Below are 18,664 nucleotides of genomic sequence, written 5' to 3'. Positions count from 1 at the left end.
ATCTACAGCTGACACTCATTAATAGAAATTTAAAGTCTCCAGTGCATATCTTAGATTCTAACACAAAAGAACGGAACAAGCTCATCTGAGAAAATAATGAATAGTCATTCCCCACAATCAAGAGAGTTACTAAGGATCGCTGTACGTCAGGTCAAAGGAAGGCTACGTTCTCGCCATGTGCTAGCATACCAACTACACGTGGGCTTCCATCTTCATAAACACTAACCTAAATTTCTGATAGAAAGTTTACTTTATGGGAACCACCATTTTTTGGCACCTCTGCACTCAGGTTACTGAAGGGGAAGCAAAGCTATAGTATCACCTTGACATTCACAACATAGCACTCCTAATGAAAAACATTAGTAATCCTTTTTAGGGCCCTGTAATTTGATTTCACCTTAAGGGTATCTTGTCTACTAAGATTAATACATTTAAACTTAAATAGGTAATATTTCTTATTAAACAATACACATTAAGAAATACAGGGAAACCTCTCCAAAAATGAAGTTTATTTGATAGAGCAGGTGAAATAAGATCATTGTCTAAAAGAACTAAGCTCAACAGCAAACTTTTTAACTATTAATATGATTTTGACAAGAGTTGGCAGAAAGCAAAACAGTGTTACTCCTTTGAAATGGCACAATGAAACAAGCATGAAGATCTTAAATTATTTTAAATGTAGAGAGCGAGCAAAATGTCAAGATATCTCTTCCTCAATATGATCAGCCTTCATATACATCCAGACTGTCTAGAACCTACAGGTCTTCTAATCAGGATTTTTATCCCATTTACAAATAAAATCTTCTAAGCTAAAATCCAGTTACCTTTTACTTGTTTTGAGAATGTTTTCCACATTACTGCAGTAGGTTACAAATGACATATGGTCAAACGATAGTTTAAGAATTAACTTCTAATAAAGCTGCACGTCTAAAACTGTATGCACACTTTGCACATTTGATTTTGCTAACTGAAAGAGATATTAAACCTAAAATAAATTCAAATTCCACATTTACTCAGCAATATCAATACAACAGTAACATCATATTGAATATGACTATAAGCTTATCTGTATATACTTCTCTACTGGGAGAACTATAATTGCTCTTTATAACCAAGTACAGAAAAATGTATAATTTAATTTCCTTGGCCAATGGATAAGATCACCAATATGTCAGTTCTCTCCAGATTTCAACCCCTCCATTTAGTTAGTTATTCTGCTAAATAAAAGGATTATTAAGAATGGATCTAAATCCTTTCCAAAAACTGCGGTCTCATTCTGTTTCTTCCATACTTATGGTGTTTTTCACAGTGGACATCAAACTGCACAAAGTATTAGCAAATAACCCATTTTAGTTTAAAATTTAGTTTTTTCCTCTATTTTTAGACCTACCAATTTTGCACTGGTAGCTTTTTACTAAACTTTTCTCAAATCTTTGGGGAAAGCCATACAGCTCGTTGTTACCTAAATAATCCTCTCTCTCTCTTTTTACATGTGCCAAAGAGAAAATGTTTTTACTACAGGCAGGACTAAGTGATATCCAAACACTCACCTGAAGATACATCCTCTTTTTTTCTGATCATATGATCTTTAGTAAATTTTACACGCTGATGAGCTTCTATGCAAGTCTTGCACAACCATTCCCCACACTCTACACAAAATCCAACAGCACTAGCATTATCTTCACAGCTTGTACACACCTGCAAAAGGGAAACAGTCAGTTACCATCATTTTCCTGGAAAGCATTAACATGTACAGAAACAAAAACAGCATGTGAATTGCAGCAAGCAGGAAACTGCCATACCTGTTCTGACTTCTCATCAGAGCTGCTTGGCGTTTCTGACGTGTCTTTTACAAAGTAGTTATCCACCAGATCTATCTGTCTGCATTCTTGGCGGCATATCGGACATCTGATTACACCAACTGCAAAACAGAAAAAGTCTACTGTCCAGTCTGTCTCAAAACAAGCATCAAGAGAGGTCTGCCTAGATAGTCAGGTGTGACACTAGTGATGTTCATGAAAATGTCTAAATAGCAGTGTGTCACAATATTCTCCCAGATACAACAGAGGACGTTTTCTAACATAACCTATTTCCATGAGGTCAGTGAGGCAGAGGCAGTAATAGAAACTACCTGAAGGTTTCAGTGTTTTTTCAAATAGTGTCCTGCAGGGAAGGCTAATACCAAAACACACACGACTTGATAGCAAAAAATCCTCTCATGCCAACTACATCTGCCTTTCTTCAGCACATAGAAAACTTTGCTTATATAGATGTACATGTAAACACACATAGCTTCAACACTGGATATCAATTAAACTAGTTCCCTTCCAGTATCCTGCTTTTTTATGCTCTGTAATTGCTAAATTAGAGTTTTAAGTCGTCAGCAGGGCTGAAAAGAAGTTACTACATGAACCAAATTCACATTTAAAGATGTTCTATGAACAACCTACATTAAAGGTTTGAAAACTTATTTACCACTAAGGTAAGTGCTTAACACTGTCTTCCCACAGGTGTCATCTAGTCTTAAATCAACTTCCTATACAATTTTATTGTGAACATAATTTTCAAGGAGAAGCTTTCAAAGTGACTAGGTATTTTTATACACTGGGACACCTGAAACAACTTTGAAAAGTAACTGTAGTTAAGTGATGCTCAACTCCTTTGTGGATATTCAGTTAGAACAGTAAGACTTATTTCAGGGAGATTAATTACATTATAGTAAAATAGCATTAATTTTTTCAAGTGCTAAAATTAACAATGTCTTCAGAAGACAGAAGATTCACTGCAGAGCAACAACAATAATCCAACTAAGAATTCCCTGTCTCATCAAACCAAACACGCTTCAAGAGCCGGATGTGAAAAATAACCAGTATTTCAGTACCTACTGTATATGAAAGTACCTACTTTCATATACACAATGAAGCCTCTCACATATGGAGAACCTTCAGATTTTCTTACTACTGAAAGACAAAATTCATTAGGGAATACTATATAAAAGCCATCTATCAGCTGATGTGTATAGACTTACAGAACAAAAATTTCAAACATTTACAATTAAAATTTTTCCATCTACAACAGACCACAGCTAAACCCAACTTTTAGTGCTGCCTTGGGTTAATCACACAAAATACTGCAGAAAAAGAAAAAGAAAAAAAAAAAAAAAAAAGCAGCCCAAGATCTATAATCTTTACACAACACAAAGTCAAATTCCACAGATGCAAACTGCTTCCTGTAAGGCAGGTTTAGTTTTGTTTTTAAACTAGACAAAACACCGAAAGCTTGAATAAAATAGAACGATACAACTAGCAGTCCATGGGCTGGATTCTGACCACAGATAATTCCACCTTGCCCATTGCTTCTGTCCAAGAGGACATCGGGAACAAACAGGTAGTCCATAAATACTGCGCTCTCAGTCAAACACTGACTTTTTGGACCTCCATGTTCAAATACACTTTGCACACAAGGTGCCACCAGTGTTCTGCACATATCTCAATAGATCACAATCCTAAGACAAGGCCTTGCAATTCTCATTCAGCGTATTATACTTCCTTTTCACATCTCAATACCCATTATTTCCAACAGTAGCTTTCCAGTATTATATGAGCCACTACACATCCCATACTCACTCATGTCCTGGTCTTTTAACCTAATATAAAACAAATTAATGCAGCATCATTTGTACTAGGAACCAAACTGCATTACTGAAAAGATACAGATGTGGCTCATTTCGTGAGGGGAGAGGGAAAAGTAGAAAAAAAAATCACACTGAAATAGCATTTACATAGAGGAAAAACAGAAAGAAATCCTTACCTGTCAAAACTTGAGATAATTTGCAAGCTATCAAAGTTTATGGTAAAAATTTAATGAGAACATATTTTAGGACAAACTAAGGCTCAAATGTTTATATAACCTACTAGAAAAAACAAGGTTTCACTGCCAGTTTCAGTCCAAAAAAATTCTTAGGTAAGAAAATGAAAATGAAGTAAAAGTAAAAATATCATCCTACTTATACTCCAGCAGAACTTATTACATTGTTTTTCTGCATCATTTTAAATTAGAAGCTTAATACTGTTTAAAAAAACAAACCCAAACCAAACACATTAGCCCTAGTACACATTTCCACTGTAACTCTGCTTTCAAAACAGGCACGTAACTACTTCCAAGGAATGTATCAGACAGCACACAACAAAAAATATTAAAAGATCAATTTTTTTCTAAATCACAACTGAATTAGACTTAGACATATTCATAGAAATGACGAAGGTCAGACTAGTTTATGATGTCCCCCCTATCCTAATTACTACCATAAAGACTTCCTATGTTCTCAGTGATGGCTTCCCATTATTTTGAAGCCATAAATCAATATCCACAGGTTAACATCAGCAATAAAGTGAAGAGCTGAAAATCAGGAAGTTTCTTTCAGACTTCGCATTTCAAATCCCATATAGCTCAGTTTCACCTAACCATAAAACAGTAATGCTTCTTCCCTGACAAAAAATTTTAGAAGAAATAGTAAGTATTGACTGCATCACATGAAACTCTGCACTGAGGTTCTAAAACATTTTAAACTGTAGTTCATTTCTGACTTACAGTACACTATCATCAAAATACTGTCATCAGCATTAGCTACAGGAACAAAGTTATACTTCAGGTGCCAAAGCCCCACCCCCCCCCAAAAAAGCATCCCACAAATGTCACCAGTGATCCACAGATGCTCCTGTGAGTATCCGTACTTTCATGAAGAAATCCAAGAACAATCAGCCTTTGGACCTAAAAGGCCACAGAAAATGATGAACAATTTTACAAGAGATGCGGGTAACAGAAGTGGGCTTCTAAGCTTCTTACTCTGCATTTAAGAGGACTGACATCACCGGTTTTCCTACTTTTTTATATCACAAACCTCACAATGGTATATAAGACCTGTAACAACCATGAGCATAAACACTTATTACCTCTTTTCCACAGTACTTGATATACACAGCTATACATACCACATTTTCCCCTCCCTGCCATTTCCAGTAACACTGTGGTGAAATGAACTACATCTTACCCTCAATTAATTGAGCAGTTAAGATCAGATTCTACTTTTTGTCACACAATTCTCCAGACTTTATACAGAACAGCAAAAATCTTTTCAATCCTACATGTTTACTGTCTGCCATCCACCACTACATACAACATGTAGCCTAAACTGAGTTTTGTTTCTCTCCTTTTACCCTACCTCAGGCCGATTTAAGTGAGAAGCAGGAATAATTTCTTACCCGGAAGTTTGGTTTGAGAGTCACCAACCCAGCAGGTAGGAAAAGCCTGCCTTGCATTGTCAACCCCACTCAAAGGGAGACAGGTTTCACTTGCCATCTTCTCACATCATGAGCCATTCCTCCCTATCAGAGTTTCCAAAGCCTGCAACAGAGGGAGAAAAGAAACTCCCAGTTTCCTTGCGACACACTCCTAAGGAGTCTCCTGACACAGTCAGGAGGACCAATTAGTCCAAGACACTACTCTGAGCTGAAGAAAACCACAAAGGAGAACGGACAGAAGCGCATCCCTGCAAGAAGGCAGTCAGGGATGTATCTGTAACAACTATGGCAGGAATTAGCCCTGGGGAGCTGCCTGAGCTGCCCCGCACCCCAACTCTCTCCAGCAGACTGACGGGACTTGAGGCAGAGCCCGCAGCAGATGGAATCAGGAATGCTGGCCACATCCCCAAAACGGTCACTACCCCGGGAAGGGCTGCCCCTGCCCTGCACAGGAGTCCACATCTCTGCAAATCAGGCTGTGGATCACAACTGTGAAACCAAGGAAAAGCCGTACAACAAGAACATTTTGGTACGGCTCCAGCTCTCTTGGCAAATTCTGTCAAGGTTATGACCTACACTTCCAACTGAAGCAGAACATAGAATACCTCAGGTGAAGAGTTTTGTCAGAGCAAAGAGAGGCAAGTCGCACAAATTTTACTATGCAACACATGTTGAACTGCTGGTTATACAACTGCTAGAAGTCACATCTTCCTTACATTGCACATTAGACGTTCTTATTTGTCAGTCAAAGACTTTATTAAGAACACTAATGAGAGTAGCATCTATGTAATCCTTTTAACTGCTTATGATTTAGCTAAAGCACACTAAACTAGACCACAGACATCAAAGGATGTCAGAAAGTGCAAAACTGAAGTAAATAGAGGAGAAAAAGTAATTCTGTTTTCATAAAAACAGAAATACTGCTAAAAAAATCTGCAACATAATCCAGCAGCAAATCACAATGGAACATTTCAAAGAATTTAAGATTTTGAATAGGAGATGCTTTTAATCTACCATTGCCAACTAACACCTAAACCTGCAACAAAAGTATTTTTCTTAATTGTAACTCTGAACTATGAGAATTACCTTGTATATGGTTTTGTTTAAAGTTTCCCAAGGGTAATAACATTTCTCTGATGGCTATTTGTGCGCATCTCAAAACAGGCAATTTTTTCCAACACGTTAACATAACTATGAAAGCCTTCATCTTGAACTAGTTTCAACAGGAAATTTATTCAAAACTTCCTTAGAATTCATTTCTCCAGTCTGACATCTTAATCCTGACAACACTAAAATACTCTTCCAAATTTTAAAAATGCTTGAGAGCTACAGAGATGGAAGGGGAAAGGCTTGATTCTCTATACTTCCAGTCTTGTAGGATCAAACCAGAGAAACCGCCTCCAGAGAAAGCTTATGTCAAGTCTTCAGCTACAATACTCACTCCAGCTTGATATTAAGGAATTCAGACTCTTGGTACTTTTAACATAAGTTGAAATCAACTGATCTGTCCCCAGTACATCTTTGCTAGGGAAGACACGTTCTGCCCAGTAAGACAGTATGTGTTCAACTCATACCTACTACTTTTGCACAAGAAGAAAAACCCTGGAATTTTCTGAATATTATTCATTGCTCCCTACGCACACTTCTAAAAATTCCCTTCTGGAATTTCATCAGATGTTTCAGAGACCATCTGTAGAAGAGCAAGGCTTCCTGAGCCAGTAAGAATCAACCTGTTTCCTAGCCAAACCCACATACTACCATCCTCTCGATCTGGTCTTCTAGTTTTTGTTTACAAACACTAGAGAGAAGCTGGCTGGGAGCCTCCAGCACTGTAGCCCTGGGGTTAGAGAAAGGGGAAGTGGGGAGGAAGAAAGGGGAACACAGTTAGAACTAGCCATGGAAACTTACCTACTTGCTACAAACATTACACTAGCTAAAGCAAAATAGCTAATTTCTGTAAGAAGCTTCCATATTAAAGCATCCATACATTCACTTGTTGACTTCACATATAAGTTTACTTCAGTCAACTTAAAATGAACATGTCACAGCCTAACCGAACACTTCTTAAACCTCAGAGAGAACAAAAAGCCATAATGGAAAATAAAGTCACTGAAGTTCTAACTCCAAGACAGCTTTTGACAACAAAATAAAGGGTATTGCTGACGGTGAGGAGATCATTGATCTCAATGGGGGAGGGCATGGCAAGCACACGATGTACACAATCAAGGGATAAGATGCTACGAAAAGCACTTTGTACTTCAGTAGCACCATTCACCACTGGATCCCCTCCACCACTGGGCTAACATAAGGAGTCTTTCCAGTAGTTCAAAATTATAAATTCAAAGTATCTCTCAAAGTGTATTCAAATATTGAACCCAAACACTTGCATTCCTATATATCCCTACTTACATAGTAAAATTTGTATTTTCCTAAGATCCAACTCCTTTAACATAAGCTCTGGTCTGTAATACAAAAATCTTTATAAATTGTTTAGTCGCTTCATGACATTCAAGAGTACTAAAACCGTAAAACACAAGTATAAAAAAGTAACTTTGACCTCACTTTAATACTCTAAAATACAATGTTTACAGTACCTTATGGAAAAGAAGTTGAACAGGAGTCAACAGCACACCCTTCAGCAAAAAAGACCAATGCCTCCCAGGCTGCATTAGCAGGTCCAGCCAGCAGGTCCAGCCAGGACAGCAATCCTTTCCCTTTTCAGCACTCTGGGAAACCACACCTGGATACTGGGCCCCATCTGGGACTCCCCAGTACAAGACAGACTGACAAACTGGGGCAAGCCCAGAGCAGGGCTGGAACACACAACATGTGAGGAGAGGCTGCCCCTCTCAGACCGGGGACCTGACCACTGCCTGCAACTGCCCGATGGGGCAGCGGGGCAGAGCCAGGCTCTTCCCAGAGGTGCGCAGAGAAAGGACAGGTATTAACACATACAGGCAGGAACAGGGCAAAACTTGCTTCAACACAATGTATTTCACATATTTACAAGGATGGGCAAACACTGCAACAGAGGCTCAGAAAAGTTGTGAAGTTGCCATCCCAGCAGACAAGCGGACAAGGCCCTGAAGAACCTCCTCTAACCAGACCTGCTTTAAGCAAGAGGTCGAGCTAGACACATCTGCAAGTCCCTGCCAACCTATGCGATGCTGTGCTCCTTCAAGAATATTCATTTTAAAGAAATGGCTCAGATTTTCTGTTGATACTTAGGAGACCTCAGTTAGCACTAGCCTAAAACTCTACCACACTATCCGCTGATAATCAAGTCCTCAACCTCTACAACCCTAATTACTATTGAGTGAACAGCATCATTTTAGACACCTGGTTCTAAACACACATCTTTGTTTTCTGTTGAAATGTGTCAGGTTGATTGCCAACACAAGTACTAAATGAATAAAAGAAAATTCAAAATCCTTTCAGATGTTTACATTTTTATAATGATGATAAAGCTTCACAGTTCAGGAAATATTTGCAAGCACTCATGCAATCTAATAACTCAAGCTTCCGTTTTAAGTTCAAACTTGGCATGTATGCAGTCCTCTAAGGAATGAATCTCTGCCAGGTTTCATTTATTGGTTGAGAACACCAATTGTAGTTACTGCACATGCATAATACTTCTCTCAAATGTAAGGGTCAAAACATGATTCTGCATAGCCATACATCAAAACCCTTGTTCTAGTTTCAGTGATTAGACCTTGAAACAAACCCTCGCAGGTCAAGTGAATGACACAATCAGACTAAAATCTATCAGAATACATTAAAAAATAAACTAACTGCTTTCAAGGTCCACTCCTAACTCAGCCTTTTTTTTTTTTTTTTTGGACAAACAATCCCTGCTTATATCACAACTGTCATGCACTGAACTGACAACATATCATATTTTATATGAAAAACTGATTTATAGCAGTCACAGACATCAATTCTTATAAAAATAACACATGCCTAGAATATTCTCAAAAACATTATTTTAAAATACACTATTAATTTAGACTGAAATTTAAGTTTCAGACCAAGATTTTTAGTAAGTCCAGAATATGAACTGAACATTTTTCAGGACTCAGCCTTTGCTGGGCTCCAGCATATATTCACGACCCTCATTCATCAACACAGGAGAAAGCTAAAGAATCAAGAAAGTTCAGGTGATATGTACTAACATTCACTGAAACTAAGATGGCCTGCATTTACATAGCCTAAGCAGACTATTTGATGCAGGAATTTTCAGCTTTCTAGACTGAAAATACAGTAACTACTACTATATCAGTTTAAGTGATATGTCACATTCTCATAGACATACCATTTTTATGTCCCCCTTCCAAAGCAAATTAAAAAGTTACTGCATAATTTAAGGTGTGACTAATACACAGTTTCTAAATACACAAACACTGGGTATGGGAGTTGAATTCACCGTATCAAAATAATTTACGATACTATACATTATAGCACTCAGTAGTAAATATATTGTTCCTCAAATTATACATACACACACATTAACCAATTGTGTATGTTTCCCTTAGGGCCCTCTGAAAGCATCTTGCAGCTCTTTTTTAGTTTTTCAGCCTAATGAAGATTGTGACATTCACAAGGAGCTGGGAGAGACACACATTCTCTCTATTGAGATAATCTTCTTAAGAGAGCTTGTAAATATCTCGGTGAGGCAGTGAAACCTCAAAACAACCTATCGTCCCAGGAGGAGCAGCAGCAGTGGGTACATAATAAGTTGTTTTGCAGTATCTGTAACCATCTGAAATCTCTAACTTAGAAATAAAAATTTTTCAGAACACTGTGATACAAATACAAGAAGGCATTTTCTTGTAACCTATTCAATCTGAAAGAAAGAATACAGTTGGACAGCTGAAACACCAGGAGTAAAGAAATCATCTATCCACCAAATAAAATGCACATTCCAATGACCTATTAATCATTAAACTGAATACAAGATGCTACTTTATGTTAAATAAATGTCATGAAAATACGTTTTAAACATATAAGCCCCAAAACTTCTGATTTTTTTCCCAACATAAATGTAAACAGCAAAAAAAAAAAAAATTCTTTCACCAGTGCAATAGGTACGAACCTACCAGTTACCTCCTTATAATACAGCAAACCACAAATTTATGTAATTATTTCAAACTTTAGTCAGTGTTTCTCAAACTTTTAGGAATTGAGACCATTTTTCTGTCTTCATTAGCAGTGGCTCTCAACAGAGTGGCAACAGGGTAGAAGAAGAGATGCTGATATAGACCACATCTATACTGCCTTCAAGCATCCTTACTGTTTTCTCTATGAGAGCAGCAGCACGCTTTCATCAGGGAAGGGTACTGTCACTCAGAGAACTGCTCTGTAGGTACTGACCTCACACTCAACTCCTAGTAAGCAGCTTCCACAGTTATTACCCAATAAATACACATATTTACTATTTCAAGTACTGACAGCTCTTACAGAGCAAAATCTGAAACTAATTAAGAAAGCAACCAGAAAAACTGTCAAAAGAAAAATCCAGTTCTTTTCTATAGCACCTGTAATTTTCTCATCTAGGTGTAGAGACTGAAAAATAGCAGGCAAATTTAAATGCATATAAAATAGTATATAATATATATATAACATATATAACAGCATATAATCCAGCAGCGAGAGCCTGCAGTTAAGTGTAGCCTGCTTCAGGTGTAGCTATGGGTACCACTTCCCAGTAATTCTTCCCTCATGAAAAAACACCTGCTCATGGTTAAGGAGACTAGAGAAGCAGAAGTGGAAGTAACACTCATGACTATCAAAACCCATGCCAACAGGAAAGGAACCTGCATGACTAAGCAATGTGGTACTTCTCTGTATGTTGAGAATGTCCATTTTGTACCTGATTTACTGGTAAGCATTTCATGTGTCATTCAACTGATTCCATTTACAATGTGCAGAGAAAGCTATCCACAAAACTGCATCTTCTGGTTGGTCAATGTCTCATTCTTAACTGACCTGCTGAGCTAATACATTTGTTCACACAGACTTATGTACCACTACAGATGGATCATCCACATCTCTACCAGTATTCTCTCCTAGACCCTATATGCACATCTTGCTCACATCACCTAAAAGTTTTCGATGCAGCAATCCAAGGATGAATTCTTACTTCTCCAAAACACACAATCAAGGATTCTTAAAATGCATATAACAAGGATTAACATTCCAGTTTACGTATACTTCAGAAGCTACGCTTCATGTTGTTCCCAAACTTGTATCCTAACAGGCATAGCAGGATTCAGATAATTCCTGCTAATTGCTAATAAAACAAACCTAGCTTTCCAAGTTCTGTGTCTTTCACCAGCATATATAATGCAAAACATAGAACCTTGAATTTAACAAGAAGGATCAAAAGACCAACCTAGTGCTTTATTTAATGCACTTATGAACTATATTTAATGCACTATCTTTTCAAAACTGACAGACTTTCTAAGACCACATCCTAGATGAACCACTTCTGAACAGTTTGGATGAAAGAACCACTACCAAGCCAGGTTAATTCCTTCACTATGCAACCCAGGAAAGGCTTAAGTCCTTGCTAAAACCAGAAAGATGTCACCAAACAAGGTGTCTCTGACCACAAGGCCCAGTGAAGACCTGTAAAACCACTTACCAGGGCCCTAGCTTGGTCTGTGAACCACAGCGTGTGAGTCACTCCATTAAAAGCTCCAGAAGCTTTTCAATTCCATCCCTGAACACATAAAATAAAAAAATTAAATTCAAGCTGTGATTTCAATAAAAACACCTGGAAGGAGCAGTCTACGCTTGTTCCATGGCACAAAAGTTACATACGCCTAGAGTACACAGGCACAGCGAGTCAAGTGACAAACAGCACCGCAGTATTATAACTCAGTCCTCAGGAAACACGTACCTGAAAGCAGGCGTGCTACACACGCCACTTGCAAGTGAGCGTGTAATACTGTAACAGCGAATTAGATTTCGCGCAGACAAATTTTTTTTCGAGTGCTGTACAACTCGGCAGTTGAACACCTCCTCGCAGACACACCTCTACTGCAGCACCCCGAAAGCCAAAGCAAAACAAAACGCACAACACAACTCACACCATAATTCCAAGAACTTCCAAGTTTCAGCCTAAGTCGGTTGAAAATACAAAGTCAGCTGCTGGCAGGCGTCCTAAGACAGACCGCGCAGGACGAGGGCACCAGAAACACCGGCGGTCACGTACGCAACCCCTCCGGGTACAGCTACCGAACAAGGCTGAGAAAAGCCACGGGCTCAAGCCCCGGGAAAGCGAAGCCGGCCGCCCGCCCGCCGCCAGAAGCGAGAAGCCGGCGAGCAACGCAGAGAAGCCGGCCGGCGAAGCCGCGGGCGGGCGGGCGAGTGCCCGGCCGCCCCCCGCCCTCACCTTGCTGGATGTCGCCGTTGGCCCCGCCGGGCACGGGCACGCTGAGCTGCCGCTCGGGCTCGGGCAGGCAGCGCCGGCAGAAGGAGTGCAGGCAGGGCAGCAGCTTGGGCTCGGCCTCCCGCCGGCTCTGCAGGCTCTGCGCGCAAACGGCGCAGGTGTCCAGCAGCGAGAAGGGCCCCGGCGCCGCCGGTGTCAGCGGGGGCACCGGGCTGGGGCCCGGCCCCGGAACGACGCCGGGCCCCGCCGCCGCCTCGGCCTCGGCCTCCCCGAGAGCGCGCTCCGCCGCCGCCGCCGCCGCGCCCGGGCTCTCCCGCTCCTCGGGCGGCGCGGCGGCGGCGGAGGGGGACGCGGCCGCAGGCTCCAGGCCGCCACCCGCCGCCACGGGCACGAGGCACAGCGGCAGGCCACCCCTCCCCGCCCACCGCCGCCTCCCTTTGTTTTCCTGTTTTCCGCCATGTTTCCTCCTTTGAACCCGACTCCCCGCTCCGCGCACGCACGGCGTCACCGCGCGCCGTGCGCGCGCCCCGGCAGGCAGGCGGGCCCGAGGCTGGCGCAGGCGCGCTCGGTGCGGCGCGAGAGGCCGTGCGCGGGAGCGCGTACTCCGTCGCCAAGGGGGGCGTCGGCGAAGACGGAATCGTGACGCAGCGCCGGCCAGGGCGGGGCGCGGACCTGTCACCGCAACGCGGGGAGAATCCCCACTGGTCGGCGTCGGCGGCTTCCCAACCAATCGCCCCAGAGGGAGCCGGCGGCCCTGGGGGCGGGGCTCGCAGCGAGCCCCGCCCCCCCGGGCACCTCCCCCCGGCCCCGGTCCCGGTCCCGGTCCCGAGCCCAGCGCCTGCTGCGGCCGCGGCCCTGCCCAGGCAGCGGTGGAGCGGGCGGCAGTGCCCGCGCCTGCGAACGCCCCGCGCCTCCAGCAACCGGCGCCCTGCCGCGCGGGAGGCCGTCACGGCCCGGCTGCGGCGCCAACGGCGGAGACGCGCCAGGCGGGAGGAGCTCCGGCGGGTGCGAGGGCTGCGTCATGACGGGGAGAGCCGAGGCCCGTTACGTACCCCTGCCGAGGAACCAGCCATCGCCTACGGTAAGGAACATTCTGTCCTCACCGCGGAAACCGAGGGGGCCATGTCCCAGAGACAGGCACATCCTGCAAGTTTGCGGAAGCCGGCGCTGGAGGTCGTGAGGAGCAGGTGAGCCGCGGGGATGGTGACGTACCATGATGCTGCAAGACCTACAAAAATACAGTCACTGTGCTGCACCGCACTTACGGTGGATCATTAGAAACACGCATTAGGAGGTAACTGGACGATTGACACCACACCCTCATAGCGTGGGGGATAAAACCCCTAACGAAAATCCCCTCGGGCGCAGGCCGTTCGGCTGGGACACCTCGTGCACAGGAACAAGTATGTACCTTTGCAACGCTACTGCAATGTTGCATACTAGCCTCTCTCCAGGGTTGGCATGGGCCAGTTAGGAATGCCGTAACACCAAGCAGCAGCCTCTTCCCCAGACACAGCCTCCCACGCCGAATTCAAGATTACGCACACCAACCACGCAGTGCTATGGGGTGGGTTCACTCGGCAAAGCCCACCTCGTTGACAGCACTCGGGCCGTGTTGTGAACATGAAGCAGAAGCCATACATTTAGCAAAACAACATTTATTACAGGCATAGGGGAAAATGCAAAAACATGAAACAGGTGTTTTTAAGAGCTCCTGCTTTAGGCATGTAAGGAGTGAAACAATTCACAGTACGCTTAACTGTGCCCATAGTACATCTGAACAGGACATTTTGAGTCTACCCTGCCTCCTTCCCAGAATGTAAAACAAGAAACAATGAAAATACCTTTCTATCACCTCACACAACTGCAACTAGAGGTGTCTACGAACACATAGCATCTCCAAAGTTTTTTGTTTTGTTTTTTTAACACATGCTGCAGTAAGACAGTAGGGATTAAGTCACTGGAAGTCTTGCTGGATATTCTCCTTGTTTGCTTCCCCATGCTGCTGTTTGATTTGTGAAATTTCATTTTCTAGCTGCACAATAGTTCGTTCAATCTCGTAATTTTTACTGACAAGAGACACCCATCTGGAAGAGAAAAGAAATAAAAAAGCCTTCAAGTGTTATTTAACAGTCCTCTGATTTTGAAATCAAAGACAATTATTGCTCCAAAGAAAGCACAAAGACACAGAATAAAGCAGTATTTTTCTCAGTACATGATAAGCCTCAGTTGATATCAATGGTAATTTGAACAATCAAAGTGATAAAAAGTAGTTTTTAACCCTGTTAAACCTTAACATACAAAATTTAGTTTACTAGACTCAAATTCACTAACTTCCAATACTTAGATAAAGAAGAGTTTAAGAAACAACTTGGGCAACTTCAAGGAGCTAATATGCCCTCCTTTTCACATCTTTTGCTCATTGATTCACTTCACCACAGTAACTATTATGTAGACCTGAATTACAAATCCTTTAAAACACTTTGTGCAAAGCAACGGTATTCATGCGATAACATCCTCCAATAATACTGAAAGATCACTGATGCTCTGCATGGAAGAATTTCAAGCAAAAGATATACTTGTGGAAGATTTAACAGAAAAATTCTAGATACTCACGTAGATTCCATTTCTCGTAGCTTAGCCCCAGCTGTGAGCTGCATGTTCTTTCGCTGCCAGTTCAGATCTTGAATGTTTTTCCTGGGTAGAAAAAAGATCCATGTATTTTTTTTGTCTACTTTCTTTACAATTTGTAGTATCTGCTGCTAATTTCAAAATATACCTAATCCCTAAAAGTACTACCAGAAAACACTTGTGTAGCCAGGACCGTAACTACAACATATAGATGGACAAATCCCAGTATAGGGCTGCACACAGAACCCCGAGATAAATAAAAAATAATTTAAAAAAAAACCACAAAGAAACCCCAATACAACAAAAACAACAACAAAATATCTTCCACTCTGCTACCAGCAAAACTTCAAACATTCAAGTCTACTGCTCCTGGACAAGTGCAGAACAGAGAAAATGTTTTGTTCTCTCTGAAAAAAAAGTCAGAAAAGGAAGGATGAATGGCTAATCATGCACAAAATTCAGCAATACAATGAAGCATCCAAGAAGTGCAGAATGCTTAAAATACTTTGGTCTTAGTTCACACTGCTAACACTTGTACTCTGTTAGCCTCCTTGCCATACATCATGGTGTTCCTTTAGCCTTCCCAACTTGAGTTCTGCTTCTACCCTTTCCCACACTGATTCTGTTGAAGACAGCAATTCCAGCTAATCTAAACACGCAGGTACTGATAAAAGATACAAATCACTATGCAACTTGCCTTCTACCCATGTCCCAGTATACACTCCCATCTTCAGGCTAAAAATGACAGTAGTTCACCTAAATCTGAAAGCTGAAAAGCGTTACTTGCCAAGTCCATAGCATGCTGTCTAAATAGAGTGAGTTATGAAGGCACATCATTTCAATATACTATGACCTCCATCCCTGAGTAATCCATCTCTGTAAACTCATTAAAGCATCCACTTTAAAATGATAGGCCGAGCCTAATATCGGGGAACATGTCTTCGCAAAAACAACTGCACACTAAATAAAAGTCTTATCAGCAGCAAAAAGAAAACATGACTGCATTTCAAGAGGATTCCACCACAATCCATTCTGTTCAAAGCAGAAGTTCGGACAAAACAAAACACAACAAACACAAAGTTTGAGTGGCATAGGCATTATGAATGTAACCGCTTGGGGAGGGCAGGGTCAGATTCCTTATCTATTGTTATTACTGGGTCTTTTTTCCTATGATCACAGCAGCAGCAAATACACAAGCCTTTGTATAGCTTGGTGTGGGGGCCAGGAAGAGGGGTTCGCTTTCAACCTCCAACTTCAGTATGAAAATATGAAAAAGAATAACTCACCTCAACTTCTGAAGCTCTTTCTGGGCTTGTTCTATCATATGAACCAGATGTCTAATAGCAGAATGCAAGCAAAGCATTAGGAAAACATACAATTGCTAGATCGGACCCATTTAACCAGCAATTTAACTCTTCAGTTAAGGAAGCAACAAGCCGCTTCAATGCAAACACCAGACAACTTGTTCTCAGTGCAGCCTGTGCTCATCACTCCTGAAGGGAATGACACAACGCCAAAATGTTCCAACCATAATATATGCAGTTTTATGACATAAACCTTCAATAATCACTATGGTCAGCCCTTGCCATCAGACAGCATCATAAAAACATATCCATTAGCTGATCAAGTTTTATCTTCAAGCTTGTTACTCTATGCTTGTGCTATTCTGACTAGAATGCTATTGTAACATCTCCCTACCTTATCATCCATCTTCTAATTTTAATTCTAAAACTACCCGTAACCAATTTTTATTATTGCTTCCCTCATATAACATTGTCAGAGCACAAAGAGTTCTTTTCACTTCCTAACATATGCACAAGCTAGTAGATCCTCTACCTGCCACCCTTCTCCTAAGCTAAGCAACCCTTTGCCTTCTCTCAAAGGTTAAGTTGCACCTTCCCTTTCTCCACACCTTTATCTAAGGGTAAGCTAACCCTTCTCAAAAGTGGACGTTAACATTCTCTGCCTGAAATAGCCCTGGTGCTTCCTGCAGCCACACTGCCTACCACTTTTTTTGGCTTTTACGACAGCTTTATTAATAAGGACTCCAGGCTGAGCGGGATCAGTGGTAAGTGATCTTTATTTCCACTACTGAGTTATCCTGTTGCAAGCTGCCATTAGTCCCTTTAGTTATCCTCCCTCAAAGCCCATTATCACCAACTGCTACCCAAACAATAACTCACAAAATTCAAGACTGGGATGTACTGAAACACAGGCTATTTCTTGGCCAGAGAGATGGCTCCTTCTCTTTCAGAGCAGCCTCCTTTTCTTCCACATACAGCTCTCTCAAAGGAGCTCAGTTATTCCAGGATACGTTCTAAAGATCCCCACCAGACTTACACGGGAAAACGTGAGAAATACACAGGAACTGAAGCCAGAACTTCAGCTAGGTTCAGCAAAGCAGATGAAAGCCTTACTCGTTGTACACCTTCCAAGCGTTACAACCATGTTGCGACATTAACTCCAGGTTCTCGATGCGGACCGCCTGGTGCTCCAGTTGCGCCATGGAGTTGTTGACACACTCCTGCCACGCCGTGATATCGTTCTTCTGGCCGGAGGACGGGGCTGGCAGCTCGTACCTAGAACACGCCGCCCCGCCCGTCCGCTTCAGGAGAAGGCACGGCGGGCACCGCTGCCCCGCCGGCGCTCCCGGGGGCCGCCGCAGCCAGCGCCGGGGGCGGGCGGCTGCTAGGGCCGCCCCGGCTCACCTCTTCATGCTGAGCAGCTCGAGGGGCTGCCGGGCCGCCAGGCGCTCGAACTCGTTCCGCATGATCTCGGTCTGCGGGGAAGGCAGCGGTGAGGCGGCGGCGGCGGCAGGCTGGGGGGGGGGGGGGGGGGGGCGGCCGGGGTGGCGAGGGAGGACCGGGGGGGTTCGGAGGGGGGGGGGGGGGGGCCGGCCGGGGTGCAGGGGATGTTCGGGGTGAAGGGCGTGGGGCCGGCCGATCCGCCTCACCTCGAAGGCGCTGTAGTCGTGCGCCGGCAGGTAACTGAGGTAGTTCTTTGTCGGCCGGTACCGCCGCGTTTCCTCCTCCACCAGCGCCGCGGCCTAGCGCACACGGGGCGTCAGGCAGGAACGCCGCCCGCCGCCCCGGCCCGCCCCCGCCGCCCCTGCCCGCACTCACCGCCTCCCGGACGCCCGGCGCCTCGTAGCCCTGGTCGAAGTAGGGCAGCGCGTCCACGACCACGTCGCCCGCCACCAACCCCGGGCCCGCCATCGTGCGCCCGGCCCCGCGCCGGCCGCCCGCCAAGCGGCGCTGCCGCAGAGCGCCTGCGCGACCGGCCCGGCCCGCGCCCCCCCCCCCCCCAGCGTGCGCATCCGCCCTCGGCCGGCGGGACCCCG

General features: G+C 43.4%; 2 protein-coding genes across 7 annotated transcripts in view; both read right to left on the bottom strand.

Moving 5' to 3' along the window:
* TRIM33 (tripartite motif containing 33) overlaps window positions 1-13,825 on the bottom strand; it is a 42,798-nt gene extending 28,973 nt beyond the window's left edge. For 3 of the 5 annotated variants that reach the window (XM_029999848.1, XM_029999849.1, XM_029999851.1), the window contains exons 1-4: window positions 5,262-5,333; window positions 4,734-4,770; window positions 1,803-1,921; window positions 1,551-1,698 (exon numbers count right to left, since the gene is read on the bottom strand). In XM_029999848.1, coding sequence (XP_029855708.1) covers window positions 1,551-1,698; window positions 1,803-1,921; window positions 4,734-4,770; window positions 5,262-5,318 — 361 coding nt within the window. In that variant the 5' untranslated portion in view covers window positions 5,319-5,333. Of the gene's footprint in view, window positions 1-1,550; window positions 1,699-1,802; window positions 1,922-4,733; window positions 4,771-5,261; window positions 5,334-11,943; window positions 11,961-13,745 lie in introns of those variants that run through there. The other 2 variants (XM_029999850.2, XM_029999852.1) reach the window with 2 other exon arrangements.
* A 510-nt stretch (window positions 13,826-14,335) lies between these two features.
* Window positions 14,336-18,628, bottom strand: BCAS2 (BCAS2 pre-mRNA processing factor). Of its 2 annotated transcripts, XM_029999853.2 has the most exons (7): window positions 18,447-18,628; window positions 18,278-18,370; window positions 18,033-18,103; window positions 17,742-17,903; window positions 16,611-16,661; window positions 15,310-15,390; window positions 14,336-14,780 (listed from the first exon to the last, which is right to left on the bottom strand). In XM_029999853.2, exons 1-7 carry the CDS (start codon window positions 18,537-18,539, stop codon window positions 14,651-14,653), a joined length of 681 nt encoding a protein of 226 aa, XP_029855713.1. In that variant the 5' UTR covers window positions 18,540-18,628; the 3' UTR covers window positions 14,336-14,650. The 2 variants fall into 2 exon arrangements, with proteins under 2 accessions (XP_029855713.1, XP_029855714.1); XM_029999854.1 differs by lacking the exon at window positions 16,611-16,661 and having other exon boundaries at window positions 18,447-18,584.
* Window positions 18,629-18,664: the final 36 nt, after the last annotated feature.

This window comes from Aquila chrysaetos, chromosome 24 (genome assembly GCF_900496995.4).
Source record: "Aquila chrysaetos chrysaetos chromosome 24, bAquChr1.4, whole genome shotgun sequence".
Taxonomy (NCBI): Eukaryota; Metazoa; Chordata; class Aves; order Accipitriformes; family Accipitridae; genus Aquila; species Aquila chrysaetos.
This window is presented reverse-complemented; position numbering and strand designations above follow the sequence as displayed.